We start from the raw sequence: 25,151 nt of genomic DNA, 5'->3' as shown, positions 1-25,151 counted from the left end.
CACAACCATGACTCAGGAACAAATATCTGTGTCATCATACAAATAAATGCTCTTACCGGGATTCGAACCCGGGATCATCGGCTTCATAGGCAGGGTCACTACCCATTAGGCCAGACCGGTCGTCGGATTACGAGGGCAGTTGGGTTATGAATGGAGTGAGGAGGGATATCAGAGGGGTGAGTTGGTTTTTACAGGCTACTGCTACGTAAATCATATATTCATTCATAAATCAAGCTATTATAATGTTCCTGATCCTAAAGTGTCGATCCAACAATTTTCAAAACTCACCTTAGTAGGAAATCCCTCGTCACCCCAACTACGAGGTGAGCTGGGATTGCCTACTATTTCGTGTTTATCTCTAAAGTTATGAAATGAAACAACAAATTATCATTGACAAATTAAAATTCATATGCGTAACAGTTTTTTTTTGTATATAATTCAATGTGCCACATAAAAAATAAACTCTTATCCAGGTTTGAACTTAGATTTCGTCCCTACTCACCCCATTTTACGGTACATCCCGCGTTGGCTCTTATGAATCGATCTCTAAGTAAAAAATATTTTACACGCAACTCTCCGGTCCTGGCAAATTCTCTGCTAAAACATGCTCTCTTCTTCTCGTATTGCCTTTCCCTTTACTCCTATGTAAAGTCGAAGTCGCCAAACTACTGGAACTTAGAGTCGGCCCGCTTAGAGTCAGCGTCTGACTACCGAACGGTGATCCAACATTACCGTTAGGGCATACAAAGTTGGGGCTCCCGAGAGTGGGGCTGTTAGTAACTACGAAATTAGACCTATAATTATTAGCTAACGCCGATTGAGCTAGGTTCTGGTTTATAACGTCTTCTTGTCTACTGCTCGGCACCATGTCGCTGCCGGGTGTAAGCTGTTGATATAAAACAATCTATAAGTATACGAAATTAGTGGAGACTTACAAAATTTTATGATTAATTAATTCTCTAGGTACCAATTAATTTATCTATCCCAATTTTCAATTTCATGTTATACCCGATATTAAAGGTTGTTTTATGCGTCCCATTTTAGCTTGGCCGCCTTCCGAGCTACATCGACGATTTGGGTCTTGGAGCGTAGCGTGGTGTTCCGGACTCGATCCACCAATTTGACGCCTAATATGCTACGCTCCATGGCTCGTTGGCAAACCCCGAGTCTGGACTTCTTAGCTTAAGTCAAAGACCAAGTCTGTGCACCGTAGGTTACACAAAATCTTAACAAATTATAGTTAAAGTTATAGTTGAGTTACATTACCTGCTGTGGGTGTCCAGCGCTGTCAAGAAGAGCCAAGTCTTCTGCTGAAAATACTGCACCCGCTTTGGTCCACTCTCCTGCAAAACAATATTCAAGCTAAATCACCCATGTACCCGTAGTTCAAAAGAAGATATTAGGTAGGAGTAGCTAAGTAAACTCCAAACTGTGGGTTCATAGCTTACACGTGAAACTCTCTATTCCACAAATTTGCAAAACTTTATTAGAATTTCGAAATATACCTATTTACTTTCAGTGTTTCAATAATAACTCATTTTCATGGGGCTCTTAAGAGTGGCGGAATTTGAAAAAAATAGAAAAATCTGATTTAGGACAATAAGACTATCGAATTGACTATACATATATTTACCTCGGACTTCTTTTATGCTAGGCCACTCATCCGCTTCTTCTGCAGTTGGTGGGACGTTTTGGTTTTCACAATCTAGAAAAAAGATGTTATCTGAAATATCAAGGACTTATAATTTTACGATTTCTATAATCATTGTTCAGTTGGTACAGGAATAATATTCAATGACTTTATAAAAATCGGCTGATTATTTGCGATAATGCCAGGCAAAATATAATAAGCTTTCGGATGTACATAAGAGCAATTCCTAATTAACCTTTATGTATCAAAGTAGTACAATTTTTGATAACCATAGTATTTCCCGTCATAAATCTAAATCTACCTCATTACTAAAGTCAAAATTGTATACTTTGATATTTTGGGATCACTTCAATCAAAATAATAAATAAAAATAAAATCAGGTAATTCAAATTTTAGTCGCTATGCACAGGATTCCGCAATAGGGATGCTGAGTTGATGACAAGCATTGAATTTTATAATAAAATCTATTTAAATGAGGAAAATGAGCAATTCATCTTAATATTTTGAACACTTAACATCATATGGGACATTAATCATTATCTATGAAAAGCACCTACCTTATTGTCGATGCCTTATTGTTTATACCGCACTGCGTCGCTCGGCATTGTATTTATATCGGAGCAGACGGAGCATCGTTAGTAATGGCGTAAGCGCCATCGACAACAAGGTCCCTTTTCATAGATAACGTCACATATAGGGAACGGATAAAAAATAAAAACCTCAAAGTTTCAATTTTTTTTAACGCCCCGCCACACTCTCTTATAAATATATATAGAACGCGGCAAAGGCTACGCCGCCGATGGTTAGCAATGATAACAGAAGTGTGTCAATACCTGGGGCATTCAATATGTCTGGCTGCGGCTCGGGCGTCTTCAACTCAGGCGACGGTTTGATGGTGTACGCCACCACGTACCGCCGCCCGCCGTCGCTCAGCTCCAACATGTCGCCCGGAGGGTGCTTGTGCGGCGGTCGGGCGCGCCGCCGCCGCGCACAGAGCGCTGGGAAGGCTATGCCGCCGATGGCTAGCAATGGTAACAGAAATGTGTCAATACCTGGGGCGTTCAATATGTCTAGCTGCGGTTCCGGTGTCTTCAGCTCAGGCGACGGTTTGATGGTGTACGCCACCACGTACCGCCGCCCGCCGTCGCTCAGCTCCAACATGTCGCCCGGAGGGTGCTTGTGCGGCGGTCGGGCGCGCCGCCGCCGCGCACAGAGCGCTGCGAAGGCTAATGCCGCTGATGGCTAGAAATGGTAACAGAAGTGTGTCAATACCTGGGGCATTCAATATGTCTGGCTGCGGCTCGGGCGTCTTCAACTCAGGCGACGGTTTGATGGTGTACGCCACCACGTACCGCCGCCCGCCGTCGCTCAGCTCCAACATGTCGCCCGGAGGGTGCTTGTGCGGCGGTCGGGCGCGCCGCCGCCGCGCACAGAGCGCTGCGAAGGCTATGCCGCCGATGGCTAGCAATGATAACAGAAGTTTGCCAATACCTGGGGCATTCAATATGTCTGGCTGCGGCTCGGGCGTCTTCAACTCAGGCGACGGTTTGATGGTGTACGCCACCACGTACCGCCGCCCGCCGTCGCTCAGCTCCAACATGTCGCCCGGAGGGTGCTTGTGCGGCGGTCGGGCGCGCCGCCGCCGCGCACAGAGCGCTGCGAAGGCTATGCCGCCGACGGCTAGGGCGGCGCCGAGCGCGGCGGCGACGACGAAGCCGAGGGTGATACCACCCATCGCGCTTTTGCCATCTGGGTAAAGTAGACTTGATTATAGGGGCGATAAACCTTCAATAATTGTAAGTAGGATAAGACCACCAGTGAATGAACACTTAAGCAATTATCCAAGTTTGAAAAATCATTGCTCAGCATTCATTAATAATTGGAATAATAAACTGCAATTTAATCAATCCTCATTTAATAAATAAGAAAGTAATTTCTGCGATTTTTAATTACTTTCATAGTTTTTGAGTTATACCAGAATTTACCAAAAACTACCCAAAAACCTAATGAATGAACATTAAAACTAGTGAATGAACACCGAAAAACCCAGTGAATGAACATTATTTAACTCTTTTTAATTAGCATAATAAAATCATTTATATCACAAACACCGTTTGCGGCTCTATTTTAATAGGTATAGCGATAGCGTTTATATCTTTTTATCTCTCCATATTGACTTCGAATCGATTATAATGTATTAAAATGATGGTTATTCACCAATAACATAGAAACCCGTTACATTTTAAAGGAAAAAATAAAATCAACCATTAACACAAGAACCAACGTGCATATTTTGATGAAAAAGGGTCATGCTCACCAAATAATGCTTAAAATAATAAACTTGTCACTGCATTGTTTGTGGTTACACTGTTCATACATAGAATTAGTAGAAATCCAATAAATGAACAAGCCAAATTTTGTATTGTTCATACATAGGCATGACAAATCTAGCAAATGGACTATAGAAATTTGGTTTGTTCCAATACTGGCTAAATGAATCAGAATCGTTTTCTATGCAGAATCACAAAAAACAAGCTCAATACTATTGCGTTTACATATACATTTGGGAAAAAAATGAAATCTACGCGACACCAGTAAATGAACACACTGTTCATTTACTGGTTTGAGAACATTTGATGAGCCAGTAATGGAACTATAAAAAATAAAGACTTAATCGCATAATACGCCGACAAACTGTACATAAATAGAAGGTTCAACTCTTAATCTAACCAAATAACTAAACTTTGTACTGGTAAAGATTAAATAAGCACTTCATATGTTGCTCCAAATGTACACTGTTCTTATCTGGGATCTAATATTTCCATACAAAACTTCAAATCCAGAAATACGTAAACTTCAAACGCCAGTCACATCCTAACTGGTCGAAAATAAATTTATTACGGGTTGTCATTGCATAGGAAATAGAGTTGTTAATAAGAAAAAAAATAAGACAAGTGGAAGGAATTGCTATATTTCTTATTTTAGACAAAAAACGTGATTTTGTTCATTCACTGGGGGGTGTTCATTCACTGGAGGGTTTACCCTACCTACGGCTGAATACCCCTTTTACCAAAAGTTATGCTTTTAGTTACACTCAATTTGTAAAATATTTTTTACTTAATATTTATTTAACGCACTAAAACTGCTTGATTCAGTGTTGTAAATGATGTTACCTATCATATTTAGGGGTTTGTTTGTCAATAAATTTCGTAAAGTATTTTCTTCGATCGCCGACCTTAGCCGTGTGTATTTTCCTATGCGTGTGGGTAATAATATTATGCATAAACTGAAACATACAAACGCCAAGATCACGAACGGTTTGTTCAACATCAACGCGTCTGATGCTAAACACAATATGGACCTATTTGATAAAAAGTGTAAACATGTATCAATTAATACATCAAAGCGCCAAAACTACGAACGGATTGTCATAACACGATCAACGCGGCGGAGAGCTAAACACAATCCATCAACACATGTCGGACACGCGGCTCGCGTCGTCGGTCACAGTCACCCGACACACGGAACGAAAGTCACGTTATTTGCAATGTTATTAAACGATGACGTATGAGCCAATTTTCAGTTAATTAGACCAAAGGTTTTTGTTTACATTATGGTTTTTTGCTTAAATTGTTTTTGACAAAGGTGAAATAATTTGTTTATTTACGATTATCTCCCCTTTGGAATTGGGATTTTAATAAATAAATGTGTGGGAATTAGCTGAGTGTATGTAATTTGAAAAAAAAAAGGTCTTATATATTTGATATATTACGCAATATAATTCCAATAAGGCCCACTTGCACCATTCTACTAACCCGAGGTTAACCGGTTAAACCTGAAGTTACCATGGTTACCAGTACAATTTGACACTTGGTAAACGGTTTAACCTCTTAACCCCGGGTTAGTGGGATGGTGCAAGTGGCCCTAAACCAAATAAATTCTACTTGTTTCTCTCTTTGTGATGCTCGTATTAATGGTACAATAATTGATAAACCGCAGGGCAACCAGAAGAGGTTTTTAATATCACTTAAATCTTTATAAGCGATTCAACCGCTAATTTCATAATTCTCCGAATTCAAACATTAAAGTACCATTGCAATTAAATAATTAATAAGCAATTCCAGAGTCTGAGCTAATTACTTAAAGTTTTTCGAACACTTTCGATTAAATCCTGACCATTCGCTGTTTGAAACTTTGCTTTTAGGGCAGCCAACTTCATTATTTCAAAGGGCTTAGGAGTTTAAGGTCATATCTGTCACACATTTTAAATGATATTAGTTATAACTAAAATGTAACATGTGAGGTCAGATGGTAGGTCAGTATTACATGTGAACACACTAAAGTACGCGTTCTTCTTCTTCCTGGCGTTATCCCGGCATTTTGCCACGGCTCATGGGAGCCTGGGGTCCGCTTTGAAAACTAATCCCATGATTTGACGTTGGCACTAGTTTTTACGAAAGCGACTGCCATCTGACCTTCCAACCCAGAGGAGAAACTAGGCCTTATTGGGATTAGTCCGGTTTCCTCACGATGTTTTCCTTCACCGAAAAAAAAGTACACGTTAATTAAGAAAGAAGAAGATTAAGAGAGAAGTAGTAAAGTACGCGTTAATTAGTGAAATAAGTACAGGTCGAAATTCCAGTCAAGTGCATGTAACTTTTCTCTTAAATAAAGTTTCCTTTCAGGAAAAAGTACATTCGTAGGTGTACGATTGGCTAAATTTAAATTGAATTTTTATATAAGTGTACCTATATCAAAATACAATTAGCCATTATTATTTGTAAGCTAATTTAATGTTTTATATTTACTTAATAGTGTTGTAGTTAAATAAATAACTTTATGATTTACTTGTGATAAATAAAATATTAGCCATTATAGTTTTTGTAGTTTGGTAATTTGGGTGTACTTAGTGTATTAAATTGTAATACTTAGGTGTGTTGAATTGTGCTTTATTTGTAATTACTAATGTACACGATATGAAATAGTGAAGATATATTAGCCATTTAAAGGACTAGCTTTCCTTAAAGAGTCCTTTCTCATTTAGTTATTTGTATATATAATTAATTCTAACCTTATAAGCCGAATTTTAATTTATTTTTCGAAATTGTAAGTACTTCGAGGGTTCCATACCAATTGGTTCACAGAACCCTTATTTTAACAAATTATCATCAGATTTCTATAAGTTAAAAGTCTAAGCACCAAGTTGCCAGTTTTTAATACTAGCTACAATTTTGGTTGTAGAATAAAAATATTTTGCATGGTAATTGGTAACATAGTTTTAAATTAACAAGTATCGTTATTTACAAGTTGATACAAGTCTTAACAAGCACTACTTACTGTTGTAGATAATCACAAACAATATACAATGATAACCTTCGCTCCACACACATTCTCAGTTTTACCTTAATTAATGTTCATATTAAATATTCAAAGGCAGGAAACCGGAACTTGCGTAGTAATTATTATTAAATTTATGCCGGTACTAACAGCAACACTCCTAATTGTACATCGGTGGACCTTATTACAAAAGGCATAAGGTCCACAGATGTACAGATAACAGTGTGGGCGATGGTACTAAATGGAGATTTGAGCGAAGTTGGCGTTTGCATTAGTCGCAGTAATATGGGTTTTATTACGAATGACCTGTGAAACATAATTTCGGCAATTTAGCGATTTTCAATTAAAAGACACGTTAAGATCGCGTAGTCTTTTTATAATGCTAAAAACAAACTATAGGAGAAAGCAATGCTGCATTAATTCGCAGTGAACAACGTTGCGAATAGCTACTTTATATCCGAGAAATACGGCACAGTTTCCCTTACCAGTCCTCCTGGCCGCATCGTTGAACGCGATATTCTCTAGCAAGGTCTTCTCTGACTCCCCCTTGAGGTTCCTCGCGAAGATGAGCAGGTTGAAGGTGGCGCCTTCCATTTCGCCGCCGGAAGACAATTGTGATAGGTCCAGCTTGAATGTCACCAGCCCATCTAAATGAAAAAAATAATTAGGGGACATCTTACATAGATCAACCTTGCCCCAAACTTAGCAAAGCTTGTACTGTGGGTGCTAGGCGACGATAGGTATTTATACTTATATAGATAAATACATAGAAAACACCCATGAGGCCATGACTGAGGAACAAATATTTGTGTTCATCGCACAAATAAATGTCCTTACCGGGATTCGAACCCAGGACCATTGGCTTCACAGGCAGGGTCAGGTAGTGCCAGCCCAGATCAGATCTGTGGACTAAGTTGAAAAAATATGATAATACTCGCGGCGTCTTTATTATCAATATTCGGCTTCGCCTCAAATTACTCACGCCACTTGCCTTTTTGACCTCTCTTAAACAATGGTTGCATAAAATACAATTAAGTGTCTGTAATTTTTTATTTTTCCTACGAGTGTTCCTCTTGCCACATAAGTAGTTTCTTTTACCCTATCGAACTATATTTCTCTGCAGCCTACTGAGCATTTCGAAATACTCTGGTTTTAGGGCAGAAATAGAAAAAAAATATAGGAACTATTACTTAATACTAGAGAGCCTATTGAAAAAAACGCATTTAACTGATTTACAAGACCGAAGTGATCCCATAAGTGTTCCGTGAACAATGTTTTGTACGGAACACTAAAAAAAACGTGTTTTGTTTCATAATTCTACTTATTTACTGGACCTTTTCATTACTATTTTCGGCTTTTCTGGTCACATTAAAAATATATATAGCTAGCGAGAATAAATAGAAAAGCGTACAAGTTTAATCGTAGCTATTACTGTATATACCTGGTTTTTAGTTCACCAACTGTTTTATAGTTTGTCGGCTATCAAGTTTATGGCCGTTGAAATTGTTATGGCTCCCTATGGAAACTTGTAATCAAAATAACTACCCTTTTATACCCTTTTGCTCCAAAATGGATGACGGAGATTTTATTCAATGATGTACCTAAGTAAATTTATACATAATTGTTTTCTCGAATTTAAAAACATTTATTTATCGTCATTTATAAGGTTACTAGTTTATATGGTATGGTATAATCACTGTCACGCGTATTCGGGAAACGAGATAATCACAAGATCTAGAAACGGTATCAACTAGATTTACATTAGATATCGACTAGATGTGACTTGGATATCTAAGTCATAACTTGTCGAAATCTTTCAAGAGGGCCTCCAGAATCGCGGAAACGTCAAATTTGACATATCTATCTTACAAATATCTTTAAATTATCCATATCGTAACTTGTTGAGGTCTAGTAGAGATCTAATACATTTTCAGAATCGAGCCGTATGTCTTGCCACTATGTGCTCGATTGAAACTAAGTTGATGAGATTTGTCCATCTTAAATCAACTAGTGGACGATATCCCTAAAATTAATTAAAAATATAGATTGAAATTGGAATAATAACTAATCGAGAAAATTAGAGAAAATTAGAATAATAATTTGAGCGCAACATTTTAGGTGTGTAGAGGACTGATCGTATCCAGAACACCACGCTGCGCGCAAACACCCGTATTGCTGACGTCGGAGAGAAAACTGCTAGGCTCAAATGGGACTGGGCCGGTCACGTCTGTCGCATGCATCCAGACAGATGGGCTAGTGTGGCTACCAAGTGGATGCCAGAAGGAGAGCGCGGACGCGGCAGGCTCAGACGGAGATGGCGGGATGACCTAGACACCTTTCTCATTAACTGCCCAGAGCAGGCGCTATGTCGGGAGTCGTGGAAGACAAGGGGAGAGGCCTTTGCCCAGCAGTGGGTCACCTTAATAGGCTAGCAAAATAAAAATCGACACTATGCAAGAGCGAGACACAGAATAATTTACGAGATGATTGATATTCCTTTTGTTTTAAAGAAAGTGGTCGTCGGCTAAATAACTATTATATGTAGTTGAGCCAACCAAAGAGACTTGAGTAACAACCTAAGGACTTGTTGGTTATTAATCGTTGGACAAAGTGTTATCTTCAATTGGCACTATACCACAGAATAAATAATAGTACTAGGTACAGAAGACTCACTCTCTAACAAAACGCGTCTGTTACGATCAGCACAGATATGGCCGCTAGGTGGCGACAGCGCCACGCGCGGTTTATGGCAAACCCCAAAATTGGGGTCGAATAGATGTACTTTTAGCTACCTGTAGCAAAGCGACGAAATCGCGGAGTGAGCCACGCTTGACTATACAAACGTGTGATCTATTCCCGTGAATAAAAAATACTGCACTGATTATGCCCTTACAAGTTAATTACCTACTTAATGAAGTATTACGAGTACTCACCTGTATCAATCAAAAATCAAAATATACTTTATTCATGTAGGCCTAGCAACAAGCTCTTATGAATCGTAATTAATCTTAATCTAATTATCAGAGCAATTTATTGATGTTAATATTATTCCATAATAAAATTGGATTATTATACATGTCAAATTTAACACTAAGAATTTCACAAAAGGATCGTCAAACATTAAAAAAAAATTGTATAAAAAAATACTAGTCTAGAATTTCTAGAATAAAATCTAAATGTCAAAAAAAAGCATAAGTAACAAACAAGTAGATAATATTACATCGGAATATCCATTTCCTCATCAATAATCAAATATACCTAATAAATAAATAATCATTTCGATTAACAATTAATCCCACGTTGTATTATCATTCATGTAGTCCTGTGTGGTATAATAAGCTTTGGAAATAAGTTTACGCTTTACATAATTCTTAAATTTATTAATAGATAATTCAGTAATATGGTTTGGAAGTTTATTATAAAATCTTACACAATTACCCATGAATGATTTTTTAATTTTATGGAGCCGAGTGAAGGGCACTGCGAACTTATGTTTATTTCTAGTATTAATATTATGGATTTCACAATTTTTCCTAAAATTTACAATATTTTTATGTACATACAGAATATTCTCATAAATGTATTGACAGTGCACTGTCATTATGTCAATTTCCTTAAATTTATCTCTAAGTGAGTCTCTATGGTTCATTTTGTATATTGCTCGAATAGCCCTCTTCTGCAGAACAAAAATGGTATTTATCTCTGAAGCACCGCCCCACAGTAAAATACCATATGCCATAATGCTATGGAAGTAACTAAAATATACTAATCGAGCTGTTTTCACATCAGTTAAGGGTCATTCCACCGTTTCGGGTGTTACACTTGAACTCATAAAATAAGGTTTTATTCGATATTGTAACAGGAACTAGGAGATTATAACTGTAACGGTGCGTGTAACGAAGCGTTACACTATCGACCTTCATACTATTTCTGGCACCATACAAATTCTAAATTCTCTTTTGAAATTCAAATCCTATTCCAAATTCCATTCAATGATTTTTATTTTCAGTTCGATCACATACTTTGATCGATAAACATCATTTTATCTAACAGACTGTACTTCCCAAGTTTCTAAACACGACCGTTTAAGTGTGATTTTTATTAGTAAACGTAATAATTCATAAGTGCGTGCAGTTCAGTATAGTGCTCGTTTTGTGGCCCTGCACACCTTCCAGATATATATCTACATCATCACCAAGGCACATATTGTAAGTTATTTGATTTCTAACCTTCTGAATTACGAAAGTATTTTTATACATACCTATCTGTTAACACGTAACCTGTATTGTTACAGGTGCCTTTTTATTTAAATAATAAATACCCCTCATCGCTCTGGATCCTGCCTTTTCATTCCCATCATCCCTGTGAGGCTCCTCTACCTGCCCCCTCACACTGGCGCCCAACGTGGGGCCATGGGACCATGACCACAACTTACTACAAAATATACATTCCCGTAAACAAAAACAACATGAACGAATAATAATGTATTTTTCAGCCATGGAAGCCCTCTTTTCCAAATTACATGAACCCCTTTCTGAAAAACAAAAAATAGATATCCTCCGTAGAAACATGAGCCCTTATTACAGTTCCAGATTAGTTCCTACAGATGTTACGTCTATAGACACATTATTCCAATCGTGCAAATGGTACGAAAGCTGTAATACTACCTCTACTTATAGCTCTAGCAACTATACCAACATTCAACAAGATTCTAACCATACCCCCCCTTCCCAACCGTACATACCACCATTCCCATTTAATAAACCGGTCCATACTGTAACAGCACCACCTTCTACGTTACGTTACTCCTGTCCGCGTTGCAGAACAAACGATCATTCTTTAGATATTTGTACAAGTAAAAATATAGTATGCTTCCGCTGTGGCAAACAAAATGTCACTTTTGCAAAATGTACAGTTTGCCATAAATTTCCAAAAAACGCATAAAGGAGAAAAGTAACTTAAATAAAACTACTGCTACAGAATGGAACCAATGGTTAGATACCATTAAATTATTTATGTCATCATACAACACTACATCAGCACTTTTCACTCAAGATCCATACGATGAACGACCTTATGTCAACATCCAGACAAATAATTTAACTTTATGTGGCCTCTTAGACAGTGGCAGTGCTTTAACTATTTTCGGAAATAATTCCCATAAAATTCTCTTATCCCACAATTTTACCATAAATTACGACCATAAAGTCGTAGGCTCTGTAGCCGACGGCTACCCTATATACTCTATTGGTACAATTCAACTACCAATTTCGTACAAAAATATTGTGGCTATTATTACCGCTCATGTTATCCCTACTGTAAAGCAACCCTTGATTCTAGGCACAAATTTTTGGAGAAAATTCAATATAGCTCCCCACATATTACCTGACATAACGTCATATTCTGATAAACATATAGATACCCTAGTTATTTCCACCTGCGACCAACACATCACTAATTATGACAACCTTTCTGAAACTCAACAGTTAATTTCAGATACTATTATTGAAAAATTTAAAAATATTTCAACAGAAACCAAACCCTTAGGACGAACCCACCTCATTGAACATCACATAGATACCGGTGACCATCCACCAATCAAACAGCGATGCTATAGGCTTTCTCCAGAGAAACAAAAAGCTTTATGCAAAGAAGTTGATGAAATGCTAAAGCTTAATGTTATCGAACCCTGTGAAAGCCCATGGCTAAACCCTGTCATAATAACTCCTAAAAAAGATGGAACGTGGCGTTTTTGCATCGACAGCCGTAAACTAAATTCGATTACGCGCAAAGATGCCTACAAACTCCCACTCATTTCTGACATTCTAGATAATCTAAAAAATGCTAAATATCTATCATCGATAGACATAGCAAAAGCATTTTGGGAAATACCCCTACGCCCTTCTGATAGACCTAAAACTAGTTTCCATGTACCCTCAAAAGGCATGTACATGTTTCGCGTAATGCCTTTTGGATTGACTAATGCCCCTGCTACCCAACAACGCTTTATGGATGCGTTATTCCCTTCTGAAAACCTTGATAACTCAGTATTTACCTACTTAGATGATATTATCATCATAAGTAATACTTTCGATGAACACATCACTTTACTTAATAACGTTTACCAAAGGCTAGTACAAGCCAACATTACTATAAACTTCCCCAAGTGTTCATTTTTCAAAAAAGAACTTAAATATCTTGGTTACATAGTTAATGAACACGGCTTTCAAACAGATCCTGACAAGGTTAAGGCAATACTTAACATCCCACCTCCCACAACTCCTCGAGAAGTTAAAAAGTTCCTAGGTACAGCAAGTTGGTATAGACGCTTTATCCCCGATTTCAGCACAAAGGTTGCACCACTAACTAAACTTACCTCCACTTCCAAAAAAGCACCACCATTTAAATGGACATCACTAGAAGACAATGCCTTTAAATCCATTAAAGAAGCTCTAGTCTCTACCCCTGTTCTTGCTTGCCCAGACTTCTCAAAACCCTTCGCAGTCCACTGTGATGCATCCAGCTTCGGCATCGGTGCCATGCTGACCCAAGAATTTGATGGCGTTGAGAAACCCATTGCTTATATGAGCAAATCCCTAACTGGTCCCCAAAGAAATTACTCAATTACAGAAAGAGAACTCTTAAGTGTCTTACTAGCCCTAGAACATTGGCGTTGCTATCTTGACAACGGCTTAAAGTTCACAATCTACACAGACCATTCCGCATTACAATGGTTTCTCCATCTAGATAATCCAACCGGACGTCTAGCCCGCTGGAGTATTCGTCTATCTACATTTAACTTCGAAATTAAACATAAACGTGGTAAAGATCATCTAATCCCTGACGCTTTATCACGCTTACCTTCAGTAGACGTTATTAACTACAATAGTTCTAATACCAATGACGACTGGTATAATAATATCTACGCTAAATGCAGTTCTAACCCCAACACCACTCCAGATTACATAATACATAATAATAAATTATACCGATACTCAAAAACCCCTTCGTTACTCCAATCTGAGTATAATTGGAAAGAAGTTATCCCACTAGAGTACAGAATACCCATTATCACAGAAAATCATTCCACCCCAACTTGCGCTCATTTCGGAACATTTAAAACATACAATAAAGTTAAATTGAAATATTTTTGGCCAGGAATGTACAAAGATATTTCAAATTTTATTGCCAAATGCGAGACTTGCTTAGCTTGCAAACACCAAACCCAACTAAAACTTGGCCTAATGGGTAAACCTAAGCAATGCTCTCGACCCTTTCAATGCATTTCAATAGATTTGATCGGCCCCTTGCCTACTACACTAAAACACAACAGATTCATCTTTGTCGTTACTTGCTGTTTTTCAAAATACTGCCTCCTCTTTGCGATTAAACGTGCTACGTCATCAGTAATCGTTCATATTCTAGAAAACCTAGTTTTCCTAGTGTACGGAATTCCACAGACCATAATTCTTGACCATGGTCCTCAATTCGTTAGTCAAGAGACAACGGATTTATTCCACTCCTATCAGATCCCAAAAATACACTATTGCGCAATTAAATGCGCCCAACCAAATCCCGTGGAGAGATATAATAAAGTTGTTACCACAGCAATATCCTCATTCATACAGGATGACCACAGGAATTGGGATATCAACCTACATAAGATACAATTTGCTATTAATACTTCCGTAAATGAAACAACAAATTATACTCCTTCTTTCCTTGTATTTGGTCGCGAATTAGTCACATGTGGATCAGCATACGATAAATCTGATCTCACAGATGATATTATATTCGCGCCCAGAGACGAATACGCTGATAATCTTGGTCTTCTCCAGCCTGTCTTCTCCGAAGTACAAGCCCGTCTTTGGAGAGCACACCAAACCAATTCTTCATCGTATAATAAACATCACCAACATTTCGAATTCAACGAAAATGACATCGTCTGGAAACGAAATTACGCAATTAGTAATTCTCCTAAACACTATTCTGCTAAACTTGCACCCAATTTATTAAATGTTCTATCCTAAAAAAAATATCACCCTTAGTATATGTCCTACAAGACATGTCCGGCAAAATGCTCGGACGATGGCATATTAGAGACCTTAAACCTCTCCCCAAAATTCTAAAATAAATAATATACTGTTTTTCCTTAATTAGATTCTTATTTGGCTCAAACTTAGCTACTTTTCTCCTAAGCTCCTAACTTGTAAAATATTGTATATAATGTTATACATTTATAATTATATCTCATCCCCATTATACATTTCGGACTCATTACATTTCGTACATACCTACTTAGTACGAATTTATACGTTAATTTATACTATTTAATTTATATAACGTTATATTACGTTCATATAACGTTATTCAAAGCTAACTCTACCAGAGTTAGAACAATACTTATTTATATATTTCTTCCCTTGACATAACGTTCATATTTACGTACTTAGGTACATACGTACCGTACAGTACATTTATTAATTCCATTAAGGAATTATCTTATGATATTTTGTAGTAATCCTACATTCCATACGGCATTATTTTGTTGAATAAATTTCAACAATCGTACTCTTTCTAGGTACACATTATTGTAGATATTATATTTAGATTCATTACTATTCAGCGGGTGGTTACTGATTAATAAGCCTTAATACTAATGGAGAGCGATTTAATGAGTACGTCCTCTACTTAAAGGAGTACTCTATTGAAACTTATTTTGGTTAAACAATTAACCAAAATTTTATAAGATGACGTATGAATGACCTTTGGTATGCATGTTTAAATCGCCTCTCTTGTATGATAAACATTGTATATAACATCCCCACCTTCTAAATTGATCACTCATACCCATATTCATTACATTATATTTACATTACGGAAAAATCCTTTGGCCATAAGCCCCAGGATTTTCCCTTCCAGGGCGACCCCGGTAGTGTAACGGTGCGTGTAACGAAGCGTTACACTATCGACCTTCATACTATTTCTGGCACCATACAAATTCTAAATTCTCTTTTGAAATTCAAATCCTATTCCAAATTCCATTCAATGATTTTTATTTTCAGTTCGATCACATACTTTGATCGATAAACATCATTTTATCTAACAGACTGTACTTCCCAAGTTTCTAAACACGACCGTTTAAGTGTGATTTTTATTAGTAAACGTAATAATTCATAAGTGCGTGCAGTTCAGTATAGTGCTCGTTTTGTGGCCCTGCACACCTTCCAGATATATATCTACATCATCACCAAGGCACATATTGTAAGTTATTTGATTTCTAACCTTCTGAATTACGAAAGTATTTTTATACATACCTATCTGTTAACACGTAACCTGTATTGTTACAGGTGCCTTTTTATTTAAATAATAAATACCCCTCATCGCTCTGGATCCTGCCTTTTCATTCCCATCATCCCTGTGAGGCTCCTCTACCTGCCCCCTCACAATAACTATTGATTTATCTACTACTTTGATAATATTTTCCTTTCCTGTACGCACATTATTAAAGTATAAGAGAAATAACGAGAGAATCACTAAAAAGTAGCTGTTTCGGGCGTTACGCGAATTGGCCTATACCTTTTGACCATCAGTACCAAAATGTATAATTAAGCGAATTTTATCACGTAAGCTCCAGTTTTATTTATGTCAAGTAATAATAGTTAGTATAGTCTACTGAAACACTGAAGTAACACTTAGTATCACTTCTTATTTAATTTTAATAAAATAAATTACCTGTTTCGGGTGTTACTCATGGTTCGTTTCGGGTGTTACGAGTACGAAATTAAGACAGATTTATACGAAATTATGGCTCAATTTATAGAAATTATTGTCTTTTTAATAAATTCGATTAAAAATATAAGTAATAAATGCTGAATTATTTTAAAATACATTATCTTAACAATAAAAACTGTTTCTCGAAGATATTATAAATATTTTTCTTTCGCTGCGAATATTTCCGAAAATATTCACTTAATCAAACACTTGTTGATGGTGACACCTATTCATTTTGAAAGATCTATCCAACGACACCCCACACCACAGGATTACATGCAAAAAAAATTAAAATAATTTTTTTTGTACAGGAGCTACCATAAAAAAACATTTGTTTTCGGTTTTTTTTTGTGATATGAAGGTTCGGTATGTTTTCTATGGAAATAGGTTAGTTTTGACTTCTTAAACCAGTTTTCATTTTTCAACCCTTTGGTAGCGTTTCTTATGGAATGACCCTTAACTGACGGATTTTGCTCACTGCAAAAGCTGCAGAGCTCAGTCTATTCGAAAGAGTAGCAATATGGGGACCCCACTGGAGTTTAGAATCTAAAGTTATACCAAGAAAAACTGTACTATCAACTAATTCCAATTCCTCATCCTTCACAATGACACTTGCTTGCACATGCCTTACGTTACTACTAGTGACAAACTTAATACATTTAGTTTTTTTCTCATTTAACATTAAATTATTAACATTGAACCAATTTACTACTTTTGAAATAGCATTGTTTACATCATTGTAAGCTTGTTGCTGTCGTTTGACTTTGAAAATAAGTGAGGTGTCGTCTGCAAACAATACTATATCATGGTGGGTCTTAACAAGGAATGGCAAGTCATTTATGTAGATAAGGAACAGGAAAGGCCCCAATATTGACCCCTGTGGTACACCCATAGAGACCAATGACCCAGGTGATCGCTGTCCATTCACATCGACCCTTTGTATTCTACCATTTAAGTAGGACTTAAGTAAATTCAGTGCCGATCCTCTAACGCCGTAATAATGAAGTTTCCTGATTAATGTTTCATGACAAACACAGTCGAAGGCCTTAGATAAATCACAGAAGACACCTAAAGCATCTCGTGACTCCTCCCAGGCATCGAAAATATGCTTAATTAGCTCAACACCAGCATCGGTTGTTGAGCGACCCCGTGTAAAACCAAACTGCTTATTATGCATCAAATTATTAACGTTAAAATGTCGTACTAATTGAGAAAGAACTAATTTTTCAAAAATCTTGCTAAATGTTGGTAGCACAGATATCGGTCTAAAGTTAGTGGGGTCAGAGCTGCTACCAGATTTAAATAAAGGAATTACTTTACTATGTTTCATTAGATCAGGAAACTCGCCGCAATCAACACTGTTGTTAAATATAACTACCAAGTCAGGCGCTACAATTTCTACTAAGGATTTGACAGCATGGACAGAGACTCCCCAGAGGTCACTAGTTTTTTTGACATTAATTGATTTAAACGCCTTTATTACATCTGAGGTACAAACATGTTCAAAATGAAGGTCTCCACAACACTCTGGAGCGTTATCTTTTAATAATGTAACAGCAGATGAGGGTGATGAATTTAAATCCTTAGTTGTAGATACTGGTACCTCGGTGAAAAATTTTTCAAATTCTGTAGCTACTTCTAAATTAGAATCTATAATTTTGTTATCAATGTTTAGTTTAAGTTCTTTAATTGTGTGTTTCCAACGACCAGTCTCCACATTTATTACTTTCCAGGTTGCTTTAATAATGTCTGAACTACTTTTTATTTTCTGACTTAGATAATTTCGCTTAGCTATATGACAATCTACTTTAAACTTCTTCGAATATGCCTTCACATGTTCTTTAAATTCATCACTCTGATTAAACCGCCGTTCCTCATATAAGGCATACAGTTCACGTCTTCTTTGATGTAAGTCCGCAGTAGCCCACTCACTAAAAACTGATGCACCACTAACTACGACCGATTTTGAGGTGAATATCGCATTATAATGATTCATAAAAGTGTGAAAGAATGAATTATACATACTATTAGGACTCATATCGGAAGACAAAAAGGGTAGCGCCTGAACTAAACTTAGCTTCATTCTTTCCACGCGGTCTGAGGTTACTGGTACAAAAGTTATTTGTTTTCTCATGGTATTTTTCCTAAATGCCTCAAATACCATTAATTGACCTAAGTGGTCAGATTCTAAATTGCTGATAACTTTTTTAGCAATAGGAAAAATATCTGTGAAAATATTATCTATACAGGTTGCACTAGTAGCAGTCACTCTAGTGGGCTCCATAAACATGTGGTTGAGAATACAAGATTTAAAAAGATTCAATAATCTACAAGACATTGTTGAATTTTCCATAATATTTACATTAAAGTCGCCGCATATAAGCAATTTCTTACTAGAAGATGATATTTTACGTAAGGCAGATTCCATTATGTTTTCAAATAATTCAAAATTACCAAATAAAAATATCAGTATCATTAACCCTTATCTTGGCAAGGCTCAAAATATCTTAAATATAGACATTTATTTAGTTTTTTGTCACCTATTGAGCATACTAGGCTATTAAAAAATAAGGAAAAAAATCCCGGATTTTCCAGTTTTGGAAAATCATATGTATCTACTACTTTTTAGAAGAAAAATGAAGATTTTAATAAAAATAAAACATGTAATGCAACAGAAATTAGCATTTACTGCTAATTAAACGCATTCTAAAGCATCAGATGACTATTAAACCTGTAAAAATAAATTATATCTACGAATACCTGATCACATGGGCGGAAAATTTGATCCCGTAAAGTTTCAAAAAAGTCGTCAGCATATAGTTGAGTAAAATATGAAAAGTAAACAAATAATTAAAATTTAAAAAAAATACATTTTTTTTACTTTGGGACCATTTTTTGCCATACACATATTTTTCCGTGCTACGGGCTACGGCGTAGCAATAATGCTACAGCGTACGAATATATAGTTAAATAACATCTAGTAATTAAAAAAATCAAAGTTTTAATAACTAAATAAAACGACAACTAATATTAAATAATTGAAGCATGTTTTGTGTAACCCCACAAAAATAATAAAAAATAAAAAATCATGTAAAACTATTTTGACGATAACTTAGCAATGTATTAAATGCAATACAGTCCTTTCGATATGTACATTTCTGAGTTCTTGGCAGTGTATCAAATATAATACGTAACAGTTTCATGTAAGGTTCTGTGTATTAAATGTTTTTAAATTTGAAGGCATTGTAAATATGTATGCACTAAGAGACAGTAAAGATATCAAAATGTAGATTATGGAAAAATATATACTAACATAAGAAATAATTGCAAAACTTCCAGTACGAACCGAAATCTATTGTTTCCGCAGCGCCATGTTGATTATTACTAATTAATTTACAATGACACTCGTGTCAATTATTTTTTTCTATAATTAAGGAGGGTAGCTCGACATATTGACGGCAGAATTATTCTGTTAGGTAATAAAGTGAACCTGCTAGATTTTTTTAAGTTCCATGTATCACGGGTGTTACGATGCCAAGATAAGGGTTAACACATAAAAATATTTTTTTTAAAAGGCAGAAACCGAACTTTAGCTTTTAATGTTTCGCGGTAGGCCCTATGATTGTGATAGTGACGCTCTCTACGCAGAGTTTTGGGTAATATTCCCTATTGCCAGTTTGGAGAGAGTAATTGCTTGAAGTGCAAACACTCACACATAAATGGCACTCACCTGTGTCATTAACGCTAGTATTGAAGCGGGCCCTGCCGCTGATCGGATCTAAGGCCTCCAATAGTTAGGAAAGTCTGCGGCAGTCCACAATCATAGCTGACCACGCAGCGCACGCACAGACCTCTATCGGCGCTATTTCCCATTTAGACCCATCAATTGTTGAAGTACACACATGCACAATAAATATGGCACTCACCTGTGTCATTAACGCTAGTATTGAAGCGGGCCCTGCCGCTGAGCGGATCCAAGGCCTCCAATAGGAAAGTTTGCGGCAGTCCGCCATTATAGCCGGCCACGCAGCGCACGCACAGATAACCTCCATCGGCGCTATTTCCTATTTAAAGCGATCAGTTGATTGAAGTACACACATGCACAATAAATGGCACTCACCTGTGTCATTAACGCTAGTATTGAAGCGGGCCCGGCCGCTGATTGGATCTAAGGCCTCCAATAGGAAAGTCTGAGGCAGTCCGCCGTCATAGCCGGCCACGCAGCGCACGCGCAGCCAGCCACCGTCGGCGCTGTTGTTGCCCGTTTGGAGCGAGCAGTTGCGCGGCGCGCTGGGACGCGCTGAGAATGACAAAACTTTGTTCGACAACTTTTATCAAAAAGAAAATAAGTTTGTAACTAAAATATCCTATATTGCACCATAAAGTTGAAAAAAAATGGATTACTCACGTAATTTCGGTTAAATATGTTATGAATATATTTTACTGTTTTACTTATTGTCAGGTTGTTTTATTGTTGTATACCAAAATTGCTAATTCAATGCAATGAATTCAACGATATGTTTGCAAGATCATTTAATGTATGTACCTACAGAGAGCTGCAGCTGGCTGTGCATATGATTTTGTAAACGAAAATATATCATCTAATTCTTAATATGATGAATACTTATTGCTAACAATCTTTTTAATAAATAAATAAATCCGTATCATAATATAATAGGTTCCTACTACAGCTTTGATTGGGTGCTTGTGTCGAATAACTTGTATGAACCTTCAGTCGCTCTTTATGTAAATCCTAACCATTATAACTTTAGCATGCAATGAAACAGAACATCTTCAAAACTATTTAAACCTTACAACGAGTTTCTTCACTTTAACTACCAATTTGGAGCTCCAAGCATTGTTCTCTCGAAAGTACCAAATAACATAAAAAACTGGTCAAGTGCGAGTTCGGACTCGCGTTTCAAGGGTTCCGTACATCACACAATTTTCAACTTTTTTTTTTGTAAGTATATGAAACGTGACGTGAGTGAAACGTCTTGAATAACCCGAATGGCTCAATCAAAAACCAGATGTAACATGAAGTTTTCTGGCGTGGTGGCTTATATCTCTGCAACTATGCAAAGTAAAAAGATAAAGATGAAAAGATAAAAAATAGTTTATTCAAGTAGGCATATTACAATGCACTTATGAACATCAAATAAACCTTTACCGGCTCCAACCATACACCTCTGCCCCGAGAAGATTTAAAGTAGCTTAGACAGGAAGATTAAATGCCGAACAGTAGTACAAAGTACAAGTGTCCAAATGCGAAGACTGAAGACCGAGCTCCGCCTAGGAGCTATAGCTCAGAGCGTCCGACGGGTCGAAGAGAGATAATACCTACAGGATGGCCAAAAAATAAGTACATTCCCGTAGCCGGGGCGGTTTTAGGATTATACTGAGCTTTACAACTTTTATTATGGGACCAACCCCGAAATAGCTAAAAAAAAAAGTGTATCCTCCCATAGAAAAAAGACCAGCCAAAATGTATGAAACAGCCAAATTTTTCCTCGCGATTTCGGAGTTGCACGTTGGCAACGGGAATACACTTAGTTAATTTTTTGGCCAGCGTGTATAGTGCTTTTTTTAAAACACGTAACAATAGTAGCCTAATCAATCTGTACTACAAGTACCAATGCGGCTGTGTGCCAGATACAGCCTATAGTCGCATTTCTTGTCGTCATTCCGACTCACGCTTGAAGCTAAAAGCGCGCTTCTTCGGGACGCTTCAGGCTTTCGGCCTTATGCGGATATCGGCCTAGGGCCTTCGCAATAGCTGTCTACATCACGTTTCACTTAAACCATTGCGGCTGTGTCCCTAAAAAACCTAAACCGCATTTTTGTTCTTAAATCCGACTCACGCTTGACTGTAGATTTCTAATAGGTTTTCCTGTCATCTTTAGGTAAAGGACTATTTTGTGTATTTTTTTCCGAATTTTAGACCCTGTAGTTTCGGAGATAGAGGGGGGGGGGGAATGGTCATTTTTTGTCTATTTTCTTGAATAACTTCTAAACTTTTTATCATAAATTTATAAAAAAAATATATTTGAGATTCTCACAATGAGCTCTTTCGTTTGATATGTAACATGATATAGTTTGCAAAACTAGGTTTTTAAATTTTATCTTTAACCCCCTAAAAGTAGCCCTTATGTTTAAAATTCATTTGTTGACGTTACATATCCGTCTTTGGGTCACAGACTTACATACATATGTGTACCAAATTTCAACCTAATTAGTCCAGTAGTTTCGGAGCAAATTGGCTGTGACAGACGGACGGACAGACAGACGCACGAGTGATCCTATAAGGGTTCCGTTTTTTCCTTTTGAGGTACGGAACCCTAAAAAGAAATAGAAATTATCGTAAGCACATGGGTTTTATTTAGATAGCTTACCAAGCATGAGCGAATCGACGTACTGATATAAATTTATACAAAAAATTGATTCTATGTGTAAAATTTTTAACTCGATATATTATTTATATTTTTGTGTAGACGGATTCCTAGCTAACTGCGTCGCGTTTGCACACATAAGCGATTATCTTATTACACTTAGGTACTTTAAATCATTCCCACAGAGGGATCATGAGCAAGGGGCGACATTTGAACGCGCTACATATATAACAAATGCGCAGATATTAAACTCAGTGCGGAAAGCGGCGAATTTCGTTGCACCGCCGCACCCAACTCATATTTCCACTTGCAACTGTGACGTGGAGTTAGAGAGATCACTATTTTCAAAGAATATGTAGGAAGGAAGATTGAAAAACTACTGTTAAATAATTTTAAAGGTATTAAGGTACCACAGATCACCCGAGGCAGAGGCAGACCAAAAATGAGATGGCGAAACGACCTGGACGCATTCTGTGGCGAATGGCGGGAGCATGCACAAAGCCGTGAAGAGTGGCGAAAGACTTGGAACTCCGTAAGTGCGATGTAGGAGATGTATGCCGCTTCACACAAGGTTGCACTATTCGTATAAAAGAGGCTCTACTAACGCCATCTGTTAGTTCTTGTGGCACCCGTGGACAGACACAGAGGAGACGCCACAAACCGTAAACCTAACAACCCGATGGACCCGAGTGCTTCAGGGAATAATCGGTCTAGGTCTTTGTTTATGGCGTGTCTTCGACTAGTTTCGAATTTAAATGACGTAGGTACATTATCCGGGAGCTAGTTCCTGCTACTTCAAGGGTTAACGAGCACCTACCTAACTGGATGTCACGCCATCACCAGACAGAGAATGAAGGACGTTGGAGCAATCTATCTGGAACCGAAGGAATTCATAATTGCTGCCCTTGAACTCCATAGAGATGGTCGAAAAAGCTTTTAGAGTAGGCAAAAGGTACTATTTAGATCTTGAGAGGGCGATTACACAAAAGATGCCGATGGGTTGAAGTATATACGTTAGGACCCCCGAAACAATAAGATGCGGAAGACGCGAAAAACATATGCACCTTGTCTCCCCCTTTGGGTCTTCGTCTTTCCCAGTATCTATGCGCTAGGAGTTGATTGTGTCCCATCTAGTTATGCGGTCCAGTTATAGTATAAAGGTTTTAATAAACTGCTAGTCACATCCAGTTGCTCCGGCGGCCGTGTGCAGTTGAGTTATGAGATTTGGCGTGCGCGACTAAAAGCCGCAGGCCGAAATTAGAAAACGTGCAGCCAATTCAACTCTTGCGTTGTTGATTCAAATGGCTCTCTGACTGGTATTTGTTGCCTACAATCTATTGACGTTTAGCTCGCAATTAAACGGCAATTTTGCGATTAGTGAAGACATTTTACCTAACCGCTTAAGCCTGTGAAAATGTAGTTAAAGTAAACTAAAGGAAATTAGTCGAATTTTTAATTTAATACCTCTCCTTTTATAAAATGTTTTTCAACACACTTGCGAAGAGAAAATAATATTTTTAACGAAATATTTGCAAATATATTTTTATTGTTTGACGTAGAAGCATCAAGGACAGAGACCTACTTATTCGGCATTGTCTAAAACTGTCTATTATCTAATAACTAAAATTCCTCACGTATTGTACAGTCATCAGCAATAGTATCTTACACAACTAGGGCCGCAAAAATATATGACGCGCTCTTATTGCGCTCCAAATAAGAACGTGTCACATATTTTTGCGGCCCTGGTTGTGTAAGATACTATTGCTGATGACTATACACAGGCGTTCAAAAGTTCAGAGACATGTTTCAACCGTCATATTAAGGCATTACGGTCGACATCTATCCATGCACTTTTGAACGCCACTGTCCAGTGCCCATTTCATGCACAGCAGGTGAAATGCCAGAGTACCTACATTGACACAAAGTGAATTTAAGTCCGCATGCCAAGCTCGGACGTGCGGTTATTGTAGTCAAATAAGAATAGGTCCAGTTTATGTAAC

General features: G+C 37.3%; 1 protein-coding gene across 1 annotated transcript in view; it reads right to left on the bottom strand.

The window, feature by feature from the left end:
* Positions 1 to 433: 433 nt before the first annotated feature.
* LOC134673180 (neural cell adhesion molecule 1-like) overlaps positions 434 to 25,151 on the bottom strand; it is a 187,114-nt gene continuing 162,396 nt past the window's right edge. The window contains exons 13-18 of the mRNA XM_063531135.1: positions 20,883 to 21,062; positions 7,474 to 7,635; positions 3,143 to 3,400; positions 1,634 to 1,705; positions 1,267 to 1,343; positions 434 to 886 (exon numbers count right to left, since the gene is read on the bottom strand). Coding sequence (XP_063387205.1) covers positions 563 to 886; positions 1,267 to 1,343; positions 1,634 to 1,705; positions 3,143 to 3,400; positions 7,474 to 7,635; positions 20,883 to 21,062 — 1,073 coding nt within the window. The 3' untranslated portion in view covers positions 434 to 562. The remainder of the gene's footprint in view (positions 887 to 1,266; positions 1,344 to 1,633; positions 1,706 to 3,142; positions 3,401 to 7,473; positions 7,636 to 20,882; positions 21,063 to 25,151) is intronic.

The sequence above is a fragment of the Cydia fagiglandana genome, chromosome 18 (assembly GCF_963556715.1).
Source record: "Cydia fagiglandana chromosome 18, ilCydFagi1.1, whole genome shotgun sequence".
In the NCBI taxonomy this organism is placed as follows: Eukaryota; Metazoa; Arthropoda; class Insecta; order Lepidoptera; family Tortricidae; genus Cydia; species Cydia fagiglandana.
Note: the sequence above shows the minus strand (reverse complement) of the source record. Positions and strands in the feature narration are given on the sequence as shown.